This window comes from Macaca thibetana, chromosome 11, assembly GCF_024542745.1.
Source record: "Macaca thibetana thibetana isolate TM-01 chromosome 11, ASM2454274v1, whole genome shotgun sequence".
In the NCBI taxonomy this organism is placed as follows: Eukaryota; Metazoa; Chordata; class Mammalia; order Primates; family Cercopithecidae; genus Macaca; species Macaca thibetana.
Genome location: NC_065588.1, coordinates 77756800 through 77772015, shown reverse-complemented (window position 1 = coordinate 77772015; position 15216 = coordinate 77756800). Strand labels below are relative to the sequence as shown.

Here is a 15216-nt window from a genome sequence, read left to right as displayed (position 1 = left end):
GGAAAATATATTTGCAAACGTAGTCCACGGAAATTCTCCTAATCTCACTAGAGAGGTAGACATGAAAATCTAAAAGATACGGAGAACCCTAGCTAGATAAGCTGATCGTCCCCAAGGCCTGTAGATTTTTTTAACAAAAAAAAATCTTAAAGACAGCTAGAGACAAAGGTCAAGTCACGTGCAAAAGGAACTTTATCAGGCTAGCAAAAGACCTCTTAGCAGAAACCTTACTTGCCAGAAGACATAGGGATATTGTTGTCAGTGTCCTTAAAAAAAATCAATCAAGAATTTTAAATCCCACTAAACTAATCTTCATAAGTGAAGGAGAAATAAAATCCTTCTCAGATAAGCAAATATTGAGGGATTTTTTTGCAACTAGACCAGTTTTACAAGGGATCCCTAAAGGAGTGCTAAACTTAGAATCAAAAGAACAAAACCTGCTACCACAAAAGCACATTTAAGTATGTAGCCCTCAGGTACTATAAAGCAACTGTGAAATCAAGTCTACATAGCAACTAGCTAACAACATAATAACAGGATCAAAAATCACACATATCAATATTGACCTTGAATGTAAATGAGGTAAATGTTCCACTTAAAAGACACAGAGTGGCAAACTGGGTAAAAGACAAGATTCAACCTTCTGCTTTCTTCCAGGGACCCATTTCACATATAACAACACCCACAGGTTCAAAGTAAAAGAATAAGGAAAGATCTACCATGCAAATGGAAAACAAAAAAGAGAAAGGGTCCCTATTTCTATATCAGATGAAACAGACTTTTCACCAATAAAAATTAAGAAGGACAATGAAGGGCATTACATAATGATAATGAGTACAGTTCAACAAAAGAGACTTAACCATTCTAAATATATACACACCCAACATTGGAGCACCCAGATTAATAAAACAAGTTCTTCTTGGTCTACAAAAAGACTTAGACAATCACACAGTAATGATGAGAGACTTCAACACCCCCCTGACAGCCTTAGATTGTCAAAGCAGAAAACCAACAAAGAAACTGTGGACTTAAAGTCAACACTTGACCACTTGGACCTAATGGACATCTACAGAACACTCCACCCAACAACCATAGAATATATACTATTCTTATCTGCACACAGAACATATTTTAAGATTGATGACATGCTTACTCATAATGGAAATCTCAATAAATTAAAAAAAAAACCATACCAAGTACATTCTTGGATCACAGTGCAATAAAAATATAAATTGATAGCCAAAAAATCTAAGAAGTACACAAATGCATGAAAATTAAACAATTTGCTCCTGAATAATCCCTGGGTGAACATTAAAATAAAAAATTCTTTGAAATTAATGAAAATAGGTATAAAACTTATCCAAATGTCTAGGATACAGCTAAAGCAATGTTAAGAGGAAAGTTTATAGCCCTAAATACCTTCATTAAGAAGTTAGAAAGAGTTCAAATTAACACTCTCACTTTGCACCGAAAGGACCTAGGAAAAATAAAAAGAAGAAACCAACCCCAAAACCAGCAGAAGTAAAGAAATAACTAAAATTACAGAACATTAAAATTGGGATGCAAAAATATATTTTAAAAATTGATGAAACCAAGACTTGGTTTTTGAAAAAATAAACAAGATTGGCATATCACTACCTATATTAGCAAAGAAAAAAATAGAAAATTCAGATCAGTACAGTCAGAAATGACAAAGATGACATTACAGCTGATCCCACAGAAACACAAAAGATTCTCGGAGAGTATTACAAGAAACTATATGCACACAAATTTTTAAATCTAGAAGAAATAGTTAAATACCTGGAAACACACAATATCTCAAGATTGAATCAGGCAGAGATTGAAACCCTGAAAAGACCAATACCAAAAGACCAATACCAAATTCTGAAGTTCAATCAGTAATAAGAAACCTACCAACCAAAAAAGCCCTAGACCAGATGAATTCACAGCTGAATTTTACCAGATCTATAAAGAAGAACTCGTACCAATCCTATTGAAACTATTCCAAAAAATTGAGGTGGAGGGACTCCTCCCTAACTCATTCCATGAAGCCAGAATCAGCCTAATACCAAAATCTGGCAGAGGCACAACAAAGAAATAAAACTATAGTCCAGTATCACTTTTGATCATAGATGCAAAAATCCTCAACAAAATACTATAAAACCGAATTCAACAGCACATACAAAAGCTAATTCACCACAATCAAGTGGGCTTGATTCCGGGGATGCAAGGTTGGTTCAAAATATGTAAATCAATAAACGTGATTCATTACATAGCAGAATTAAAAGCAAAAACCATGTGATCATCTCAATAGACACAGAAAAAACTTTTGATAAAATTCAACATCTCTTCATGATAAAAACCCCCAACAGACTAGGCATCAAAAGAATATACCTCAAAATAAGAAGAGCCATCTATAACAAACATGCAACCAATATCATACTGAACGAGCAGAAACTAGAACCATTCCCCTTGAGAAATGGAACAAGGCAAAGATGTCCATTTTCACCAGTCCTGTTTGACATAATATGAGAAATCCTAGCCAGAGTATTCAAAGAAGAGAAAGAAATAAAGGCATCCAAGTATAAAAAGAAGTCAAAATATCTCTCTTCAATGATGATATGGTTCTATACTTAGAAAACTCTAAAGACTCTGCGAAAAGGCTACTAGATATGATACATGACTTTAACACAGTTTCAGGATACAAAATCAATGTTAAAAAATCAGTAGCAATTCCATACATCAATAATGTTTAGGCTAAAATTCAATTCAGAACACAATTCCATTTACAGTAGCCACAAAGAAAATGAAATATGTAGGAATTCAGCTAACCACAGAGTTGAAAGGTCTGTACAGGAGGAAGTGCAAAACATTGCTGAAATAAATCAGAGATGACACAAATGAATGGAAAAAACATTCCATGCTCATGGATTGTAAGAACCAACATCATTAAAATGGCCATATGCCTGAAGCAATTTGCAGATTCAACTACTCCTATCAAACTACCAATGTCATTCTTCACAGAATTAGAGAAAACTATTCTAAAATTCATATGGAACCAAAAAGGAGCCCAAATAGCCAAAGCAATCCTAAGCAAAAAGAACAAAGTTGGAGACATCACACTGCTCAACTTCAAACTATAAGGCTCCAGTAACCAAAAGAGCATGGTATTGGTACAAAGAGACACATAAACCAATAACACATAACTCAGAAATAAAGCTGCCACCTACAACCCTCAGATCTTCGATGAGGCTGACAATAGCAAGTCACGAGGAGGTGACTCCCTAGTCGATTAATGGTGCTGGGATAATGGGCTAGCCACATGCAGAAGATTGAAACTGGGCCCCTACCTTTCACCTTATATAAAAATTAACTAGAGATGGATTAAAGATTTAAATGTAAGACCTCAAACTATAGAAATCCCAAAAGAAACCCCAAGAAATACCATTCTCAACATCGACCTTAGCAAAGAATTTTTTGCTGTCCCCAAAAGCAATTACAACAAAAGCAACAATGGACAAGTGGTACCCAATTAAACTAAAAAGCTTCTGTACAGTGAAATAAACTATCAACAGAGTAAACAGACAACCTACAGAATGGGAGAAAATATTTGTGAACTATGTGTCTGACAAAAGTCTAATAGGCTGAATCTTTAAAGAAATTAAATCAACAAGCAAAAAACAAATAACCTCATTAAAAATGGGCAAAGGAAATGAACAGATACTTTTCAAAAGAAGACATACCAGTGGCCAACAAACATAAGCGGTGGCTCAAGCCTGTAATCCCAGCACTTTGAGAGGCCGAGACGGGCGGATCACGAGGTCAGGAGATCGAGACCATCCTGGCTGACACGGGGAAACCCCATCTCTACTAAAAAATACAAAAAACTAGCCGGGCGAGGTGGCGGGCGCCTGTAGTCCCAGCTACTCGGGAGGCTGAGGCAGGAGAATGGCATGAACCCGGGAGGCGGAGGTTGCAGTGAGCTGAGATCCGTCCACTGCACTCCAGCCTGGGCGGCAGAGGGAGACTCCGTCTCAAAAAAATAAATAAATAAATAAATAAATAAATAAATACTCAACATCACTAATCAGAGAATTGCAAATCAAAACCACAATGAGATACTGTCTCACACCAGGCAAAGTGGGTATTTTTACAAAGTCAGGAAACAATAGATGCTGGTGATGCTGTAGAGAAAGAGAACGCTTATGCACTATTGGTGGGAATGTAAATGAGTTCGGCCACTGTGGAAAGCAGTTTGGAGATTTTTCAAAGAACTTAGAGCTGCAATTCAACCCAGCAATCCCATTACTCAAAGGAAAATCAATCATTATACCAAAAAGTTACATGGACTCATATGTTCAGTGTCATTCTATTCACAATGGCAAAGACATGGAGTCAACATAGATGCCCATCAATGGTGGACTGGATAGTGAAAATGTGCTCCATATACACCATGGAATACTATGCAGCCATATAAAAATAATTAATCTTGTCCTTTGCAGAAACATAGATGGAGCTGGAGGCCATAATCTTAAGTGAATTATCACACAAACAGAAAACCAAATACTGCATTTTCTCACTTATAAGTGGGAGCTAAGCATTGAGCACACAGGGATAACAACATAGGAGCAATTGACTCTGTAGACTACTATAGTGGGAAGGGAGTGTAGCATGGGTTGAAAAACTACTTATTGGCTATTATGCTCACTACCTGGATGCAATACACTCATGTAACAAATCTGCACATGTAACCCCTGAATAAAAATTGAGAAAACAAATCATACAGTAAACTCAGAGTTTTGGCTATCTGCAAAGGGTTATTTGTGCTACATATTGTAGAACTCAAGATATAAAGCTAAGAGTACAGATATTGTTAGAAGTGGATAAATATGAAGATCGATAGATTAAATAGAGATAGATAGATTATAGATGATTGATAGATGATAGACAGATGGACAGACAGGCTAGTGACATTACATACTTAACTAACATTCATATGTTATCCATGTAAATTTACTAGGATATATTGTCCATCTGGGCTGCAAATTTCATTCCATATGGCGTGAATTATAACTGAGTGTTTGCCTGGAAAATGCTTTGTTATCCTATAGTGCTACCATGCAAAGTGTAATAATATCTATCTCCTACCCTCGCCTCCTCTCTCCTCTCCCTCTTCTCTCATCTTTATCTTTTCCCTTTACCTCCTTTCATCTTTCTCTCTCTTTCTCTCTCTCACCACTATGTTCTTCTCTTCCTTCTCTCCCCCATTGTTCTTTCAGTATGACCATTTTCCCCTGACCATTTATCAGAAATTAACAGAAAATAGGCAGCCTTTTCAGTGTATTTATTTAACTCCCCAAATTCTTATCATTTTAGCAAAATTTTGAGCTTTATATCCAGTACCCACAAATGAATGAAAGAAAGGCTGTACCAAATTGCTTGTCTTAAAACAGAATATATCTCACAACTGTTTCTTAAAACTAACTTATTTTCAAGGGTTACAAAAATATGTGAGTTGAATTTCCTGATATAAAAGCATAGACTCTAAATTATTTTTTGAACATTTTATAACACCAAGGTGATAACATACATTTCAGGTGGAATAGGAGTAATTGTTCCTAAGGGCACAAGGGTGTATTAGACAATTTCTTGGGGTCTTCTCTTAATTCTATTAAGAGCAAATGTCTGGCTTCAGGATTTTTATTTTACTGCATTTTAAGTTAAGTATAATTTAATCATATTTTTACTGTTTCATTTTCAACTCCTTTCTGTAAAAATTCAGGTGGTTGGGATACCTAATGTTACACTTCCTGAAGCTCAACTTCATAATTTATCTGTCTTGGAAAAGACACATCTTAAGAAATTTTTGGTAGTGGTCTGTCTGTAGTGATTAAAATGAGTATGTTATTTACCCTTCATGTACGGTGGTAGCCATTGCCTGAAAACCAATGATTGATAACATAAGCACATTAAATTTTATTTGAGCTGTGATATTGTACCATATATATATATATGGTATATATATGTATAATTTTCAGTTGAAATGGTTTTATGATAAATTGAAAGCAATCAAACTAAGAATGAAGTTTCTTCACAACCCAAAATAATCTTGGAAAGCTATTTGGCAAACTAAAGAAAGACATTAAAATATACTAACCAAAAGTGTGAAAATGTGACTCAACATTTCATATCTTTTTTTTTAAACAGGAATGTTCTAATTTTATTTGATTTTATAGGAAAAGGATGATGACCAGATTAAGTGTCTTTACTAATTTTACTTGAAAAAAAAGTTTGTAAATACTAACACATACCTAGCACAGTTGCCTCATGTCCTGAAATGCTTTCAGCCATATTCCATACCATTTCATTTTTTTCAAACATTGATTCTTTTCTTTGGAAAGCCTTTAACGTCATGCTTTGGCCAGGGCCACCCTGACATATGCCTGGAGTTCAGTGGTTTCCAGATGAACTCAGTATACATTATATCAAGTCAATTGTTAGCATTTGTCAAACTGCATTGCAGTTGTTTTGCTACTTAACTACCTCTACTTAGCTGGTATCTCTCCCACAAAATTTAAAGTTTATGAAGCACTGACATTGTATCTGATAATCCTTTCCCCAAAGCCTGGAAACAATATCAGTAAAGTATAAGGCATTTGATGATTAGTCTTTGATTAATGCATAGTTGAATGGATAAATAAATGAATAAATGTGGAAGAGAAAGGAAAATTGTAAGGGGCAGGTGTAATGTAAAGGGGTTTTTATTTTTAATCAGAATAGTGATTCTGTCATTGAGAAAGGTATTCTACTTTCTTGAATACCAATGTTCTCATATATAAAATCAATATATTACCCAGGTCAAATGACAGTGTATGGCTCAAATTAAATGCCATGTGTCCATGTCTGACACTTAAGTACTGAATGTTAGTTCTTTTTACCTTTCTAGATTTTCAGGTAATGTAGCTCATGAAGTCACCCTAATTAATAAGCCTAAATTAATGTCCACATTTGTTTATATTCTTTAGAATGGATTTGATATGTATAACGCTCTTAAAGTAATTTTTCAAAAGGTGTATCTGTTTTGTTCCTCTAATATAATAAAAGTTCCTCAAAGGTAAACATACTTTTGTGTTTACCATGGGTAGGAAGACCATGGTAAACACAAGACCAAGTTCTGGTTTACCAAGGACAGTCTTTGTGTCTATTGTCTGGAATAATGGTTGATCGTTCTTCTTTTCCCCTCAAATATGTGCCACTTATACTATAAATTATCCACTATATGTGATTAATAACCATAGCTCTCTAGGGCTAAGTGTTCTGTTTTATTTAAAAATATGTATTACTTAAAAAAAATTTTTAAATCAATTTTGCTAAATGTTAATATCAAAAACAATAATTTTTAAATGAATGAATAAAACTACATATATATAAATTACATATTTGAATTGACATATTTTCATTTTTCTAAGTAACTGTTCCAGTGAATGGTTTGAGCAAGTCCCCATTTCCAGAACTTTTATGGTGATACCTTTCTCTTTAATTACCAATTCATTTAAAAAATTTAATAAAATCCTAAACGTAAACTTCTTAGGAAATAATTAGTTTTTTAATTGAGTAACTGAACATAGTTTATAAATTCTGTATTTACTTATTATTTTATTCTTGGGAAATGTGGAACTTCCTGAAAACTATTATATCAAATAGCACTAGCAATTTGGAGAATATGATTGCTTTTGAGAATGTATTCTTTGTATTTTTCATGTAAATAAAGGTGAAGAAGAGGCTGGGTGTGGTGGCTCATGACCAACAATTTGGGAGGCTCATGACCAACAATTTGGGAGGCTGACTCAATAGCATCTCTTGAGGCCAGGAGTTTGAGACCAGCCTAGGCAACATAGCAAGACCCTGTCTCTATAAAAAATAAAATAAAATAAATAGCCAGGTGTGGTGGCACACTCTTGTAGTCCTAGCTCCTAGGGACACTGTGGATCACTTGAGCCCAGGAGTTCAATGCTGCAATGAGATGTGCTCACATCACTGTACTCCAGCCTGGGCGACAAGAGCAAGTCTCTCTCTCCCTCTCTCTCTCTCTCTCTCAAAAAAAAAAAAAGGTGAAACAGAATGGAGACAAATTTGGGTGTTACTACCTTAATTTTATTTAAATGTTACAGAAGACTTTGAGTGAGGCATACTTATCCCCATTTCATAAATGAGGAGATGGAGGCTTATTAAGGAACAATGAACTCAGTGTGGTCACTGAATTTTTTCCTTTACTTTCTGAGTATATGCTGAAGTTTTGAATTTCTAATAAGACTGTGGCCAAGCTGATTTTTAATTTTTGGTCATATTGATTAGAAATGATGTTTAAAGCAATTACTTAGCCATATTGTGTAAGCAGCACATTCACTGAGTCAACATTTATCAACCACCTGAAATGTGTTTGATTACAGGGATAGATGTTTGACAATTATTTAAAATTAAGGTATGAAGACTGTCCAAGAAATACGGACATGGATATTTGCAAGGGATTCATTTTCTTCTTCTATATGTACCCTTTTCTAAAATTTATTATTCTGAGAACAGTGCCGCAATTAAGGAGTTCTGTCTGCATTTAAATCAATCTTCTTTTTCAGAGTGTATATTTCTCATGAATCTTAACTGTGTCGCATTACCCCAGGGTCTCAAAACTTCAAGGACCAAAATAAGAAACCACTCAAATTATAGATTTAGGTGTTAGGAAAGTGAATGACTTTAATAGCTACATAACAAATCTTTTTGAAAGCCAGATGTTTTCTGGTTGTTAGCTTTCAACAAAATTGGAAGATGACTTAATCAAGGTATTTAATGATTATTATAAAATATATTTTGGATTCTAGTATATATGCAGAAGAAATTAGAAAATTTGAGTATAGTGCTGATAAAAACCCTAACAACAACACAACCTTTTTTATTTTCTATCTAGTTACTTCTGGGGAAAGGGTTTCTCAACAATAAATCTACAAAACTGAAAATTAGGACTGTCTAATTCTAATAGTATGTTTGAATTGAAACAAGCTAGTTTTAAAAAGATAAAACTCCAGTTATATCATAAAAACATACATTTTTGTATTATCCAGGCATAATATTTTGTTTTCTATATTTATCAGCATTTTAATATGTTTATTCTGTTCTGGCACATTGTATGGTAATAATATTTGTGAATGCTACTCATTTCAAGAGATAAGTTTTAACACTTATAAGCATATTGTCTTTTAAAATTTAAAAAGAAAAATATTTTAAGTGTATATTATATATTTTTGCAGTAACAAATTATAATATTACTGATAAAATACTTTAAGGCACACAATATGGAAAGATACTACAATATAGTAAAATAAAATTGTGTGCAGGAGGAAAGGAAAAAAAGTTGAAGGAATAAAAGGGATGTTATAAAATTTCCATTTCTAAGAGCTCTTTAGTTTTTTAATAGAAGATGGGCATTAAATTGCTATTCCATTTGATGCATTTAAATGAGTATCATCTGTCAATACCTATGATGTACTGTAATTTAAGTCTTTTAAAGTATTTAAATTTTGACAAAGAGAGGCTTCATAGTTTTTCAAACTGTATGCACCTAAGCTTACGAACCAACCAGGTTTGGAAAGTACGGTACTAGATGAAATGTTAGGCATGGAACTTAGCACAGCTCTGAGCCTGCTCCAAGACTGTTCAGTTCCTGTCCATCAGGACTTCTTGTGCCTGACTGAATGGGGCTTTCCTACAGAAAAAAAAAAAAATATGTCAAATGTCCCTGACTAAATACTTATTATTTCCTTTAGGCAATTGATATGAGTTAAAGAGACGTGTTTTTTAATGAGACAGACATTTCTCCATCCTCCAGCAACTCCAACATTCATGGCTTTCAGAATGAGAATGATAGGATCATACCTTGATATATAAGCTTTGGCCTCAGCCACAATGGACGTGGAAGAATTCTACATCTTGGCAATTTTTAGACCTGGTAACACCTTCCCTATTGCTACCAGGCAGAAGGGAAAGTTGAGATGTTTCCAAATAGCCATTTAGAATTATGAGATAACATTTTCAAAAATAGTCATAGGAAGAAAATATTCTGGAAAAATTGTATACTTCGGCAATTTCAGTAATTTTTAGAATAAAGCATTATACTTAAAATAATTATATATTAGTAGTACTATTTCTCCCTCCTGCCTCTTTTAACATTAACCCATACTACTTTCCTCTCCTCCCCCACCAAAGAAATATGAAAAATAAAGTGTATTCTTATTGGCTGGAAAGCTTCATAATTCCCAGTTAAAATAAAATAGTTTGCTGGCTGATGCAAATGCAGCAAACACATGGGACTGTATTAAGAATATGTGATATTTTACCAAAAACGTTTGATTTATGAGTTCCTCTACAATAATAAGCAATCTGGTGAATTTTCTGATCTCAGTTGTGTTAGACCCAGTTGACAGGTAAACATTAAAGTACATGGAGTTTATACTTGCATGGTAAAAATCTATTTGACAAACTTTTTTTCTTAAAACTTGGCTCTCAGGAACCTTGAGGTTTCTGTTTGAGAGATTATTTCTACTCATAGCTCTCTGGAGAACATGAGTTACATGGCCCCACTAACCACAAGAGGAAGTTAGATCCTAACATGTATCTTGAATATTTCACATATATAACTGATTTCCACAGCTAGTAAATCTATAAAGTCATTTTAAAAATTTGATGATCATTCGAATGAATCCCATGTGGACTAAGATATCAGAAGGAAAAATATTAATTTGAAAAAAATGAATAATATAGCTATTTTAAAATACTGGAAAACAAAACATAATTTTTCAAGTTTACTCACAATAATAGAGTTATAGTTAAGGAAATCAATAGCTTCAGCAAATCATAAGTGATTTATGTAAGAGAAAACCATTTTTTAAAAATAATCATTGAGTGCTCTAAAAACAAATGGATGGGGGCATGTCAAGGGACACAGGAGACAACCTGAAATAAAGGAGCTAACAATGATTAAAGCTGGGACAATATGAAAAACAATCTAAATTATGTAATATTAAATTACAAACAAGAGTATAAAGTAAATATACATGGTTCTCTACTGTTATAAGTAAATAACTGAAAAAGTAAATAATTAAAGGAAAAGAGGCCAGCCATTACAGGAGAAATATATTTTGGTACTCTCTCTTCCAGGGGGCCAAGCTTAATTTCACCTATTATTACCACCTCTGTTGAGGGTGTACTACTTGCCGAAGAATAGAGTATGGAAAGGGGGAAATAGTAACTTTACAGTAGAGAAACCAGGCAAAAACTTTGTTAGTCAAATGACAAAGGTTGACGTCATTAATAATGTTATGTGGATGTCGTGTACCACTAATATGATGTGATTGAGGACACTTCACCTCTGTGGTGTGCTTATCCATTCATAGCCCAGTGTAATCAGGATGAAAACAGGCAAGCATGTATGATTTCATGGGATTGGGAGATATTCTACAGAACCCTTGGCCAATTCTTCTCAAGACCATCAAGATCATGAGAAACAGAAAAGCTGTCACACACCAAAAGAAACTGGAGAGACATGACAACTAAGTAAATATGGTATCCTGAAAATGAACCTAAAATACAAACAGCACATTAATGGCGATACTAGTAAAATCCAAGTAAAGTGTATGAGTTTAGTTAATAATAATACACTAAGATCAGTTTCTTAGTTTTCACAATTGTCCCATAGTAATGCAAGATAACAGTTAGAAAAACTGAATGAAGGATATATGGGAATTCTCTGTACTTTCTTTGCAGATTTTCTATAAATCTGAAATTATTCCCAAATTGGAATTTATTAAAATAATTTTCTGGTTTATTTAGCAGTTTGCTAGTTAAATAACCTATACACATAATTTACCAGGTTGTAGGAGTTCCATCTAAGGAACTGAGGATCACCTTTCTGCATCCTTTCCATTGATGTTATAAATTTCATGTGTCATTGGAGAATCAGAAATACTAATGAATAATAATTTAGGTTTTAAGTGTAAATCATCATCCTTTACAGCCTTCAGGTTTAAAGTAGGTGGTTTTTATTATGTATGACTGTGTCATCTTAGATACATTCACAAAGACATCACTTTTGGCTTATTCTGTTTCCTATCCTACAGAAGTCTCCACATTTGAACCATGTGTAAATGGAACATTTATTTTTACCTCTAAAAGTTGTCAAGTCATCTGAATATGATCTTTTATACAAATTGAAGAATTCGTTAAAGATATACAAAAAGAACATAGTTTGCAACAAAACATGTTTGCATTCAATATTTTTGGATTTTTGAGTTGAAAATCTTCATGTGTATAAAATATTTTTTATTAATTCTTGTATGTATATATGTACATGAAATAAGGTTATGACTATTTAAAACAAATGTGTGGTACTTTTTGAAGCACTGATTGTCAAACATAATGATTTTTTTAGCTAAGATGGGGGAAATGAGATAATAATAATTACATTCATATTCATGATGTTCTATAGCAGTTCAGAAAAGTGGAAAATATTTGGTACATTTTATTTGATAGTACTCCTAGTATATAGAGTCTTACCGAATTGTATGCTATTGCCTCTCAATGTCCCAGCCAGCTGTAACAGCTGTAATATATTTTGATCTATAAATTATAAAAGAACTCTTTGTAAAAAAAAAAAAAAAAAAAAAAAAAAAAAAAAAAAATCACATCTTGTTGAAAAGTCTGGGAGTGACTAAAAGATTGAGAAAGATACAGAAATAAGAGTGATAAAATGGCAATTTGTTACTAAATAGAGCTTTAAACAGTATATGAAACATACTTCAGGTTAGTCAGAAGAGGTCCTCTGAATACACTGTGCATGCTTCCCTGAAATGAAACTGTATGTTATTGGTTAACCAGGATATTTAGCATAATCACTCTGCTAGACTGTGGTGGAGGGAGGTGATTATCACTGAGAACAGATGGGCAGGTCCACAGCACTGCCAGATTCTGCACAAGCTCCATTTATCGTTGGTTCTTGCTTTTTTCCTTCTGTGTTTTTAATTTTTTTAAAAAACATTGTATGTTCTAAAGAACTAGCTTCACAAAAGGTCGGTGGCTGATGATCTTTCAGCTAAGATTTCAAATGTAGAAGAAAGATTCAAAATGCTATCACTGTGTATCTAAGAAGGATGGGGCAGATTTCATTTTACCCTCTAGTCTCCCTCAATGCATGCACGGATTTATCTGTACGCTAAGCTCTCTGCTCTGCATCTGTAGCTCCTTGTGGATTATATTGTCTCTGTGATCAGAAATGATTTTCTCGGATATGAACACCGTTTCTGGCTCCCCTAAAGTGCATCCTCCTAATGGGACCCGGTTTTACACTTTTCAAGTAAGTGTGCTTTAAATGGCTTCACTACTTAGGAAGTTAATGTATTGTCAAACTTTTAATAAAGGGCTGTATAAAGGAAGAAAGACTTAAAAAGGGTGGAAGTGTTGAAGAGAATGTATGGAATGAATAATGTGCATGTTAGTTTAATCTACTTTAAACTGTGGATATAGGATGGCATCAGGAGCCTCTGTGAATTAAAAAAAAAAAAAGTGAACACAATTTTCCACAGGAATTTCTAAATCTGCTACAGTGTCATCCTTGAAGGTTTATGAGATGTGTTGTGTCTCCTGATATTGTTATTTATGGTTATAATGTGGTAAAAATTGTAGAGTTACTTTCCTTGTGCATCACAGAAAGAGTAAAATTAAAAAATTTTATGAACTTTGCAAACTAAGCCCTCTTGGCTTAGAAAAATATTTTGCATTTCATATACACAGTTTAACATAATTCCCATTATTTAATTTTCTTATGTGTATAACATAAGGGCAACAAACAATACAGGAGGTTTAAGAACCACATTTAGCATGCTTTTGAAATAGAGTAGAAACTCATTAAAATGGAAGATTTTCTGTGTTATCGAAAAGTAAAATGATTTATAATATAAATGTGAGTTACAAAGCTGTTACCTACTAAATGTATTTCAATTGCCTGTGACTAAATCAACCATCAGTCTACAAAATGCCTAGGTCTAAACTAGATCAGATTCTATCTTATTTTTATCTTCAAATTGTGCCTTTCATTACTAAGGTTTACTTTGTAATTCAGTCATATCATCGTTACATGAAAAGGGAACATGAAATTCTTTTCCCTGTATATTTTACATTATGGAAACATAAACAGCCTGACATTGAATTATTTTGGCTGTATAATTATACCATACTTGGAAAAAATAAGTATAAAGACCGAGAGAATTAATATAATAAAGGTAATCAGAATTTTTAAAGGGGTCTCTAAATAAATGCACATCTGAATTATAAGTCTCTTGCCTTTGCAAACTGTGGGCAGTAGATAGAATTACTCTTTCTCTCTCCCTTTTCTATACTTCTATTTTTAATTCTGTTGCCTCTCTTGTTTTACACTGATGTCTACTGATAGTGCAAGTCTGTGGTTTTACAAAATATATTCTCTTCCTAGTGGTGATCTGCTTATTGTGGCAGTGATTCAAAATGCAAGTGCCCTGGGGCTGTTGTACAGAATTATTACTTTTTTTTTTCTCCTCTGTACACTGAGATATGAACACCTCTTACAATATCCTGCAGCTGACTCTTTGGGTAGCATTTGACATTAGGTATTCTACTTCAGTCTCTTAAAGTTTAAGGGTCAGTTCATTCCATATGCTCGGTCATGACAGAGGCTTTTTACAATTCTTTCAGTAAAGATCTTACTGACACCTTTCTTGGCAGGTGACGTTCTTTGAAAACACACTGGTACAATTTTTAATTACCCCCTTTTTATTGATAATAACATATTCATGTAAAAACCATAGGAATTCAGATAAGATATAAATTTTGCCAAACATAAACTCTGTTCTCCTACATTTTAAATTTCCTAAAATATTTGATCCTGAGGTCTATAACACAATATGTGTTTAAGTTTTGATGTTTGTCTTTTTGTTGCTATTGTTGTTTGTTTTTGCCTTTTATGGAAGAAAGAGACAAAGATGGCTTTTAAAGCACAAAGATTAAGGTATATAATAGTCAACTCTTGGCTTTTCTTTTCCAAAAGAAAGAATTACATGATTATTACAATTATACTGAATGATTATTAGAATTATATATTGATTATAAAGAATTAAATGATTTTCTTACCTATATACA

General features: G+C 33.4%; 1 protein-coding gene across 20 annotated transcripts in view; it reads left to right on the top strand.

The window, feature by feature from the left end:
- Positions 1–15216, top strand: part of PPFIA2 (PTPRF interacting protein alpha 2) — a 504804-nt gene that overhangs the window by 145481 nt on the left and 344107 nt on the right. For 2 of the 20 annotated variants that reach the window (XM_050749226.1, XM_050749229.1), the window contains exon 1: positions 12352–13399. The exons of 15 other annotated variants lie outside the window; for them this stretch is intronic. In XM_050749226.1, the coding sequence (XP_050605183.1) occupies positions 13319–13399 (81 nt within the window). In that variant the 5' untranslated portion in view covers positions 12352–13318. Of the gene's footprint in view, positions 1–12350; positions 13400–15216 lie in introns of those variants that run through there. 3 more of the 20 variants (XM_050749230.1, XM_050749224.1, XM_050749228.1) reach the window with 3 other exon arrangements.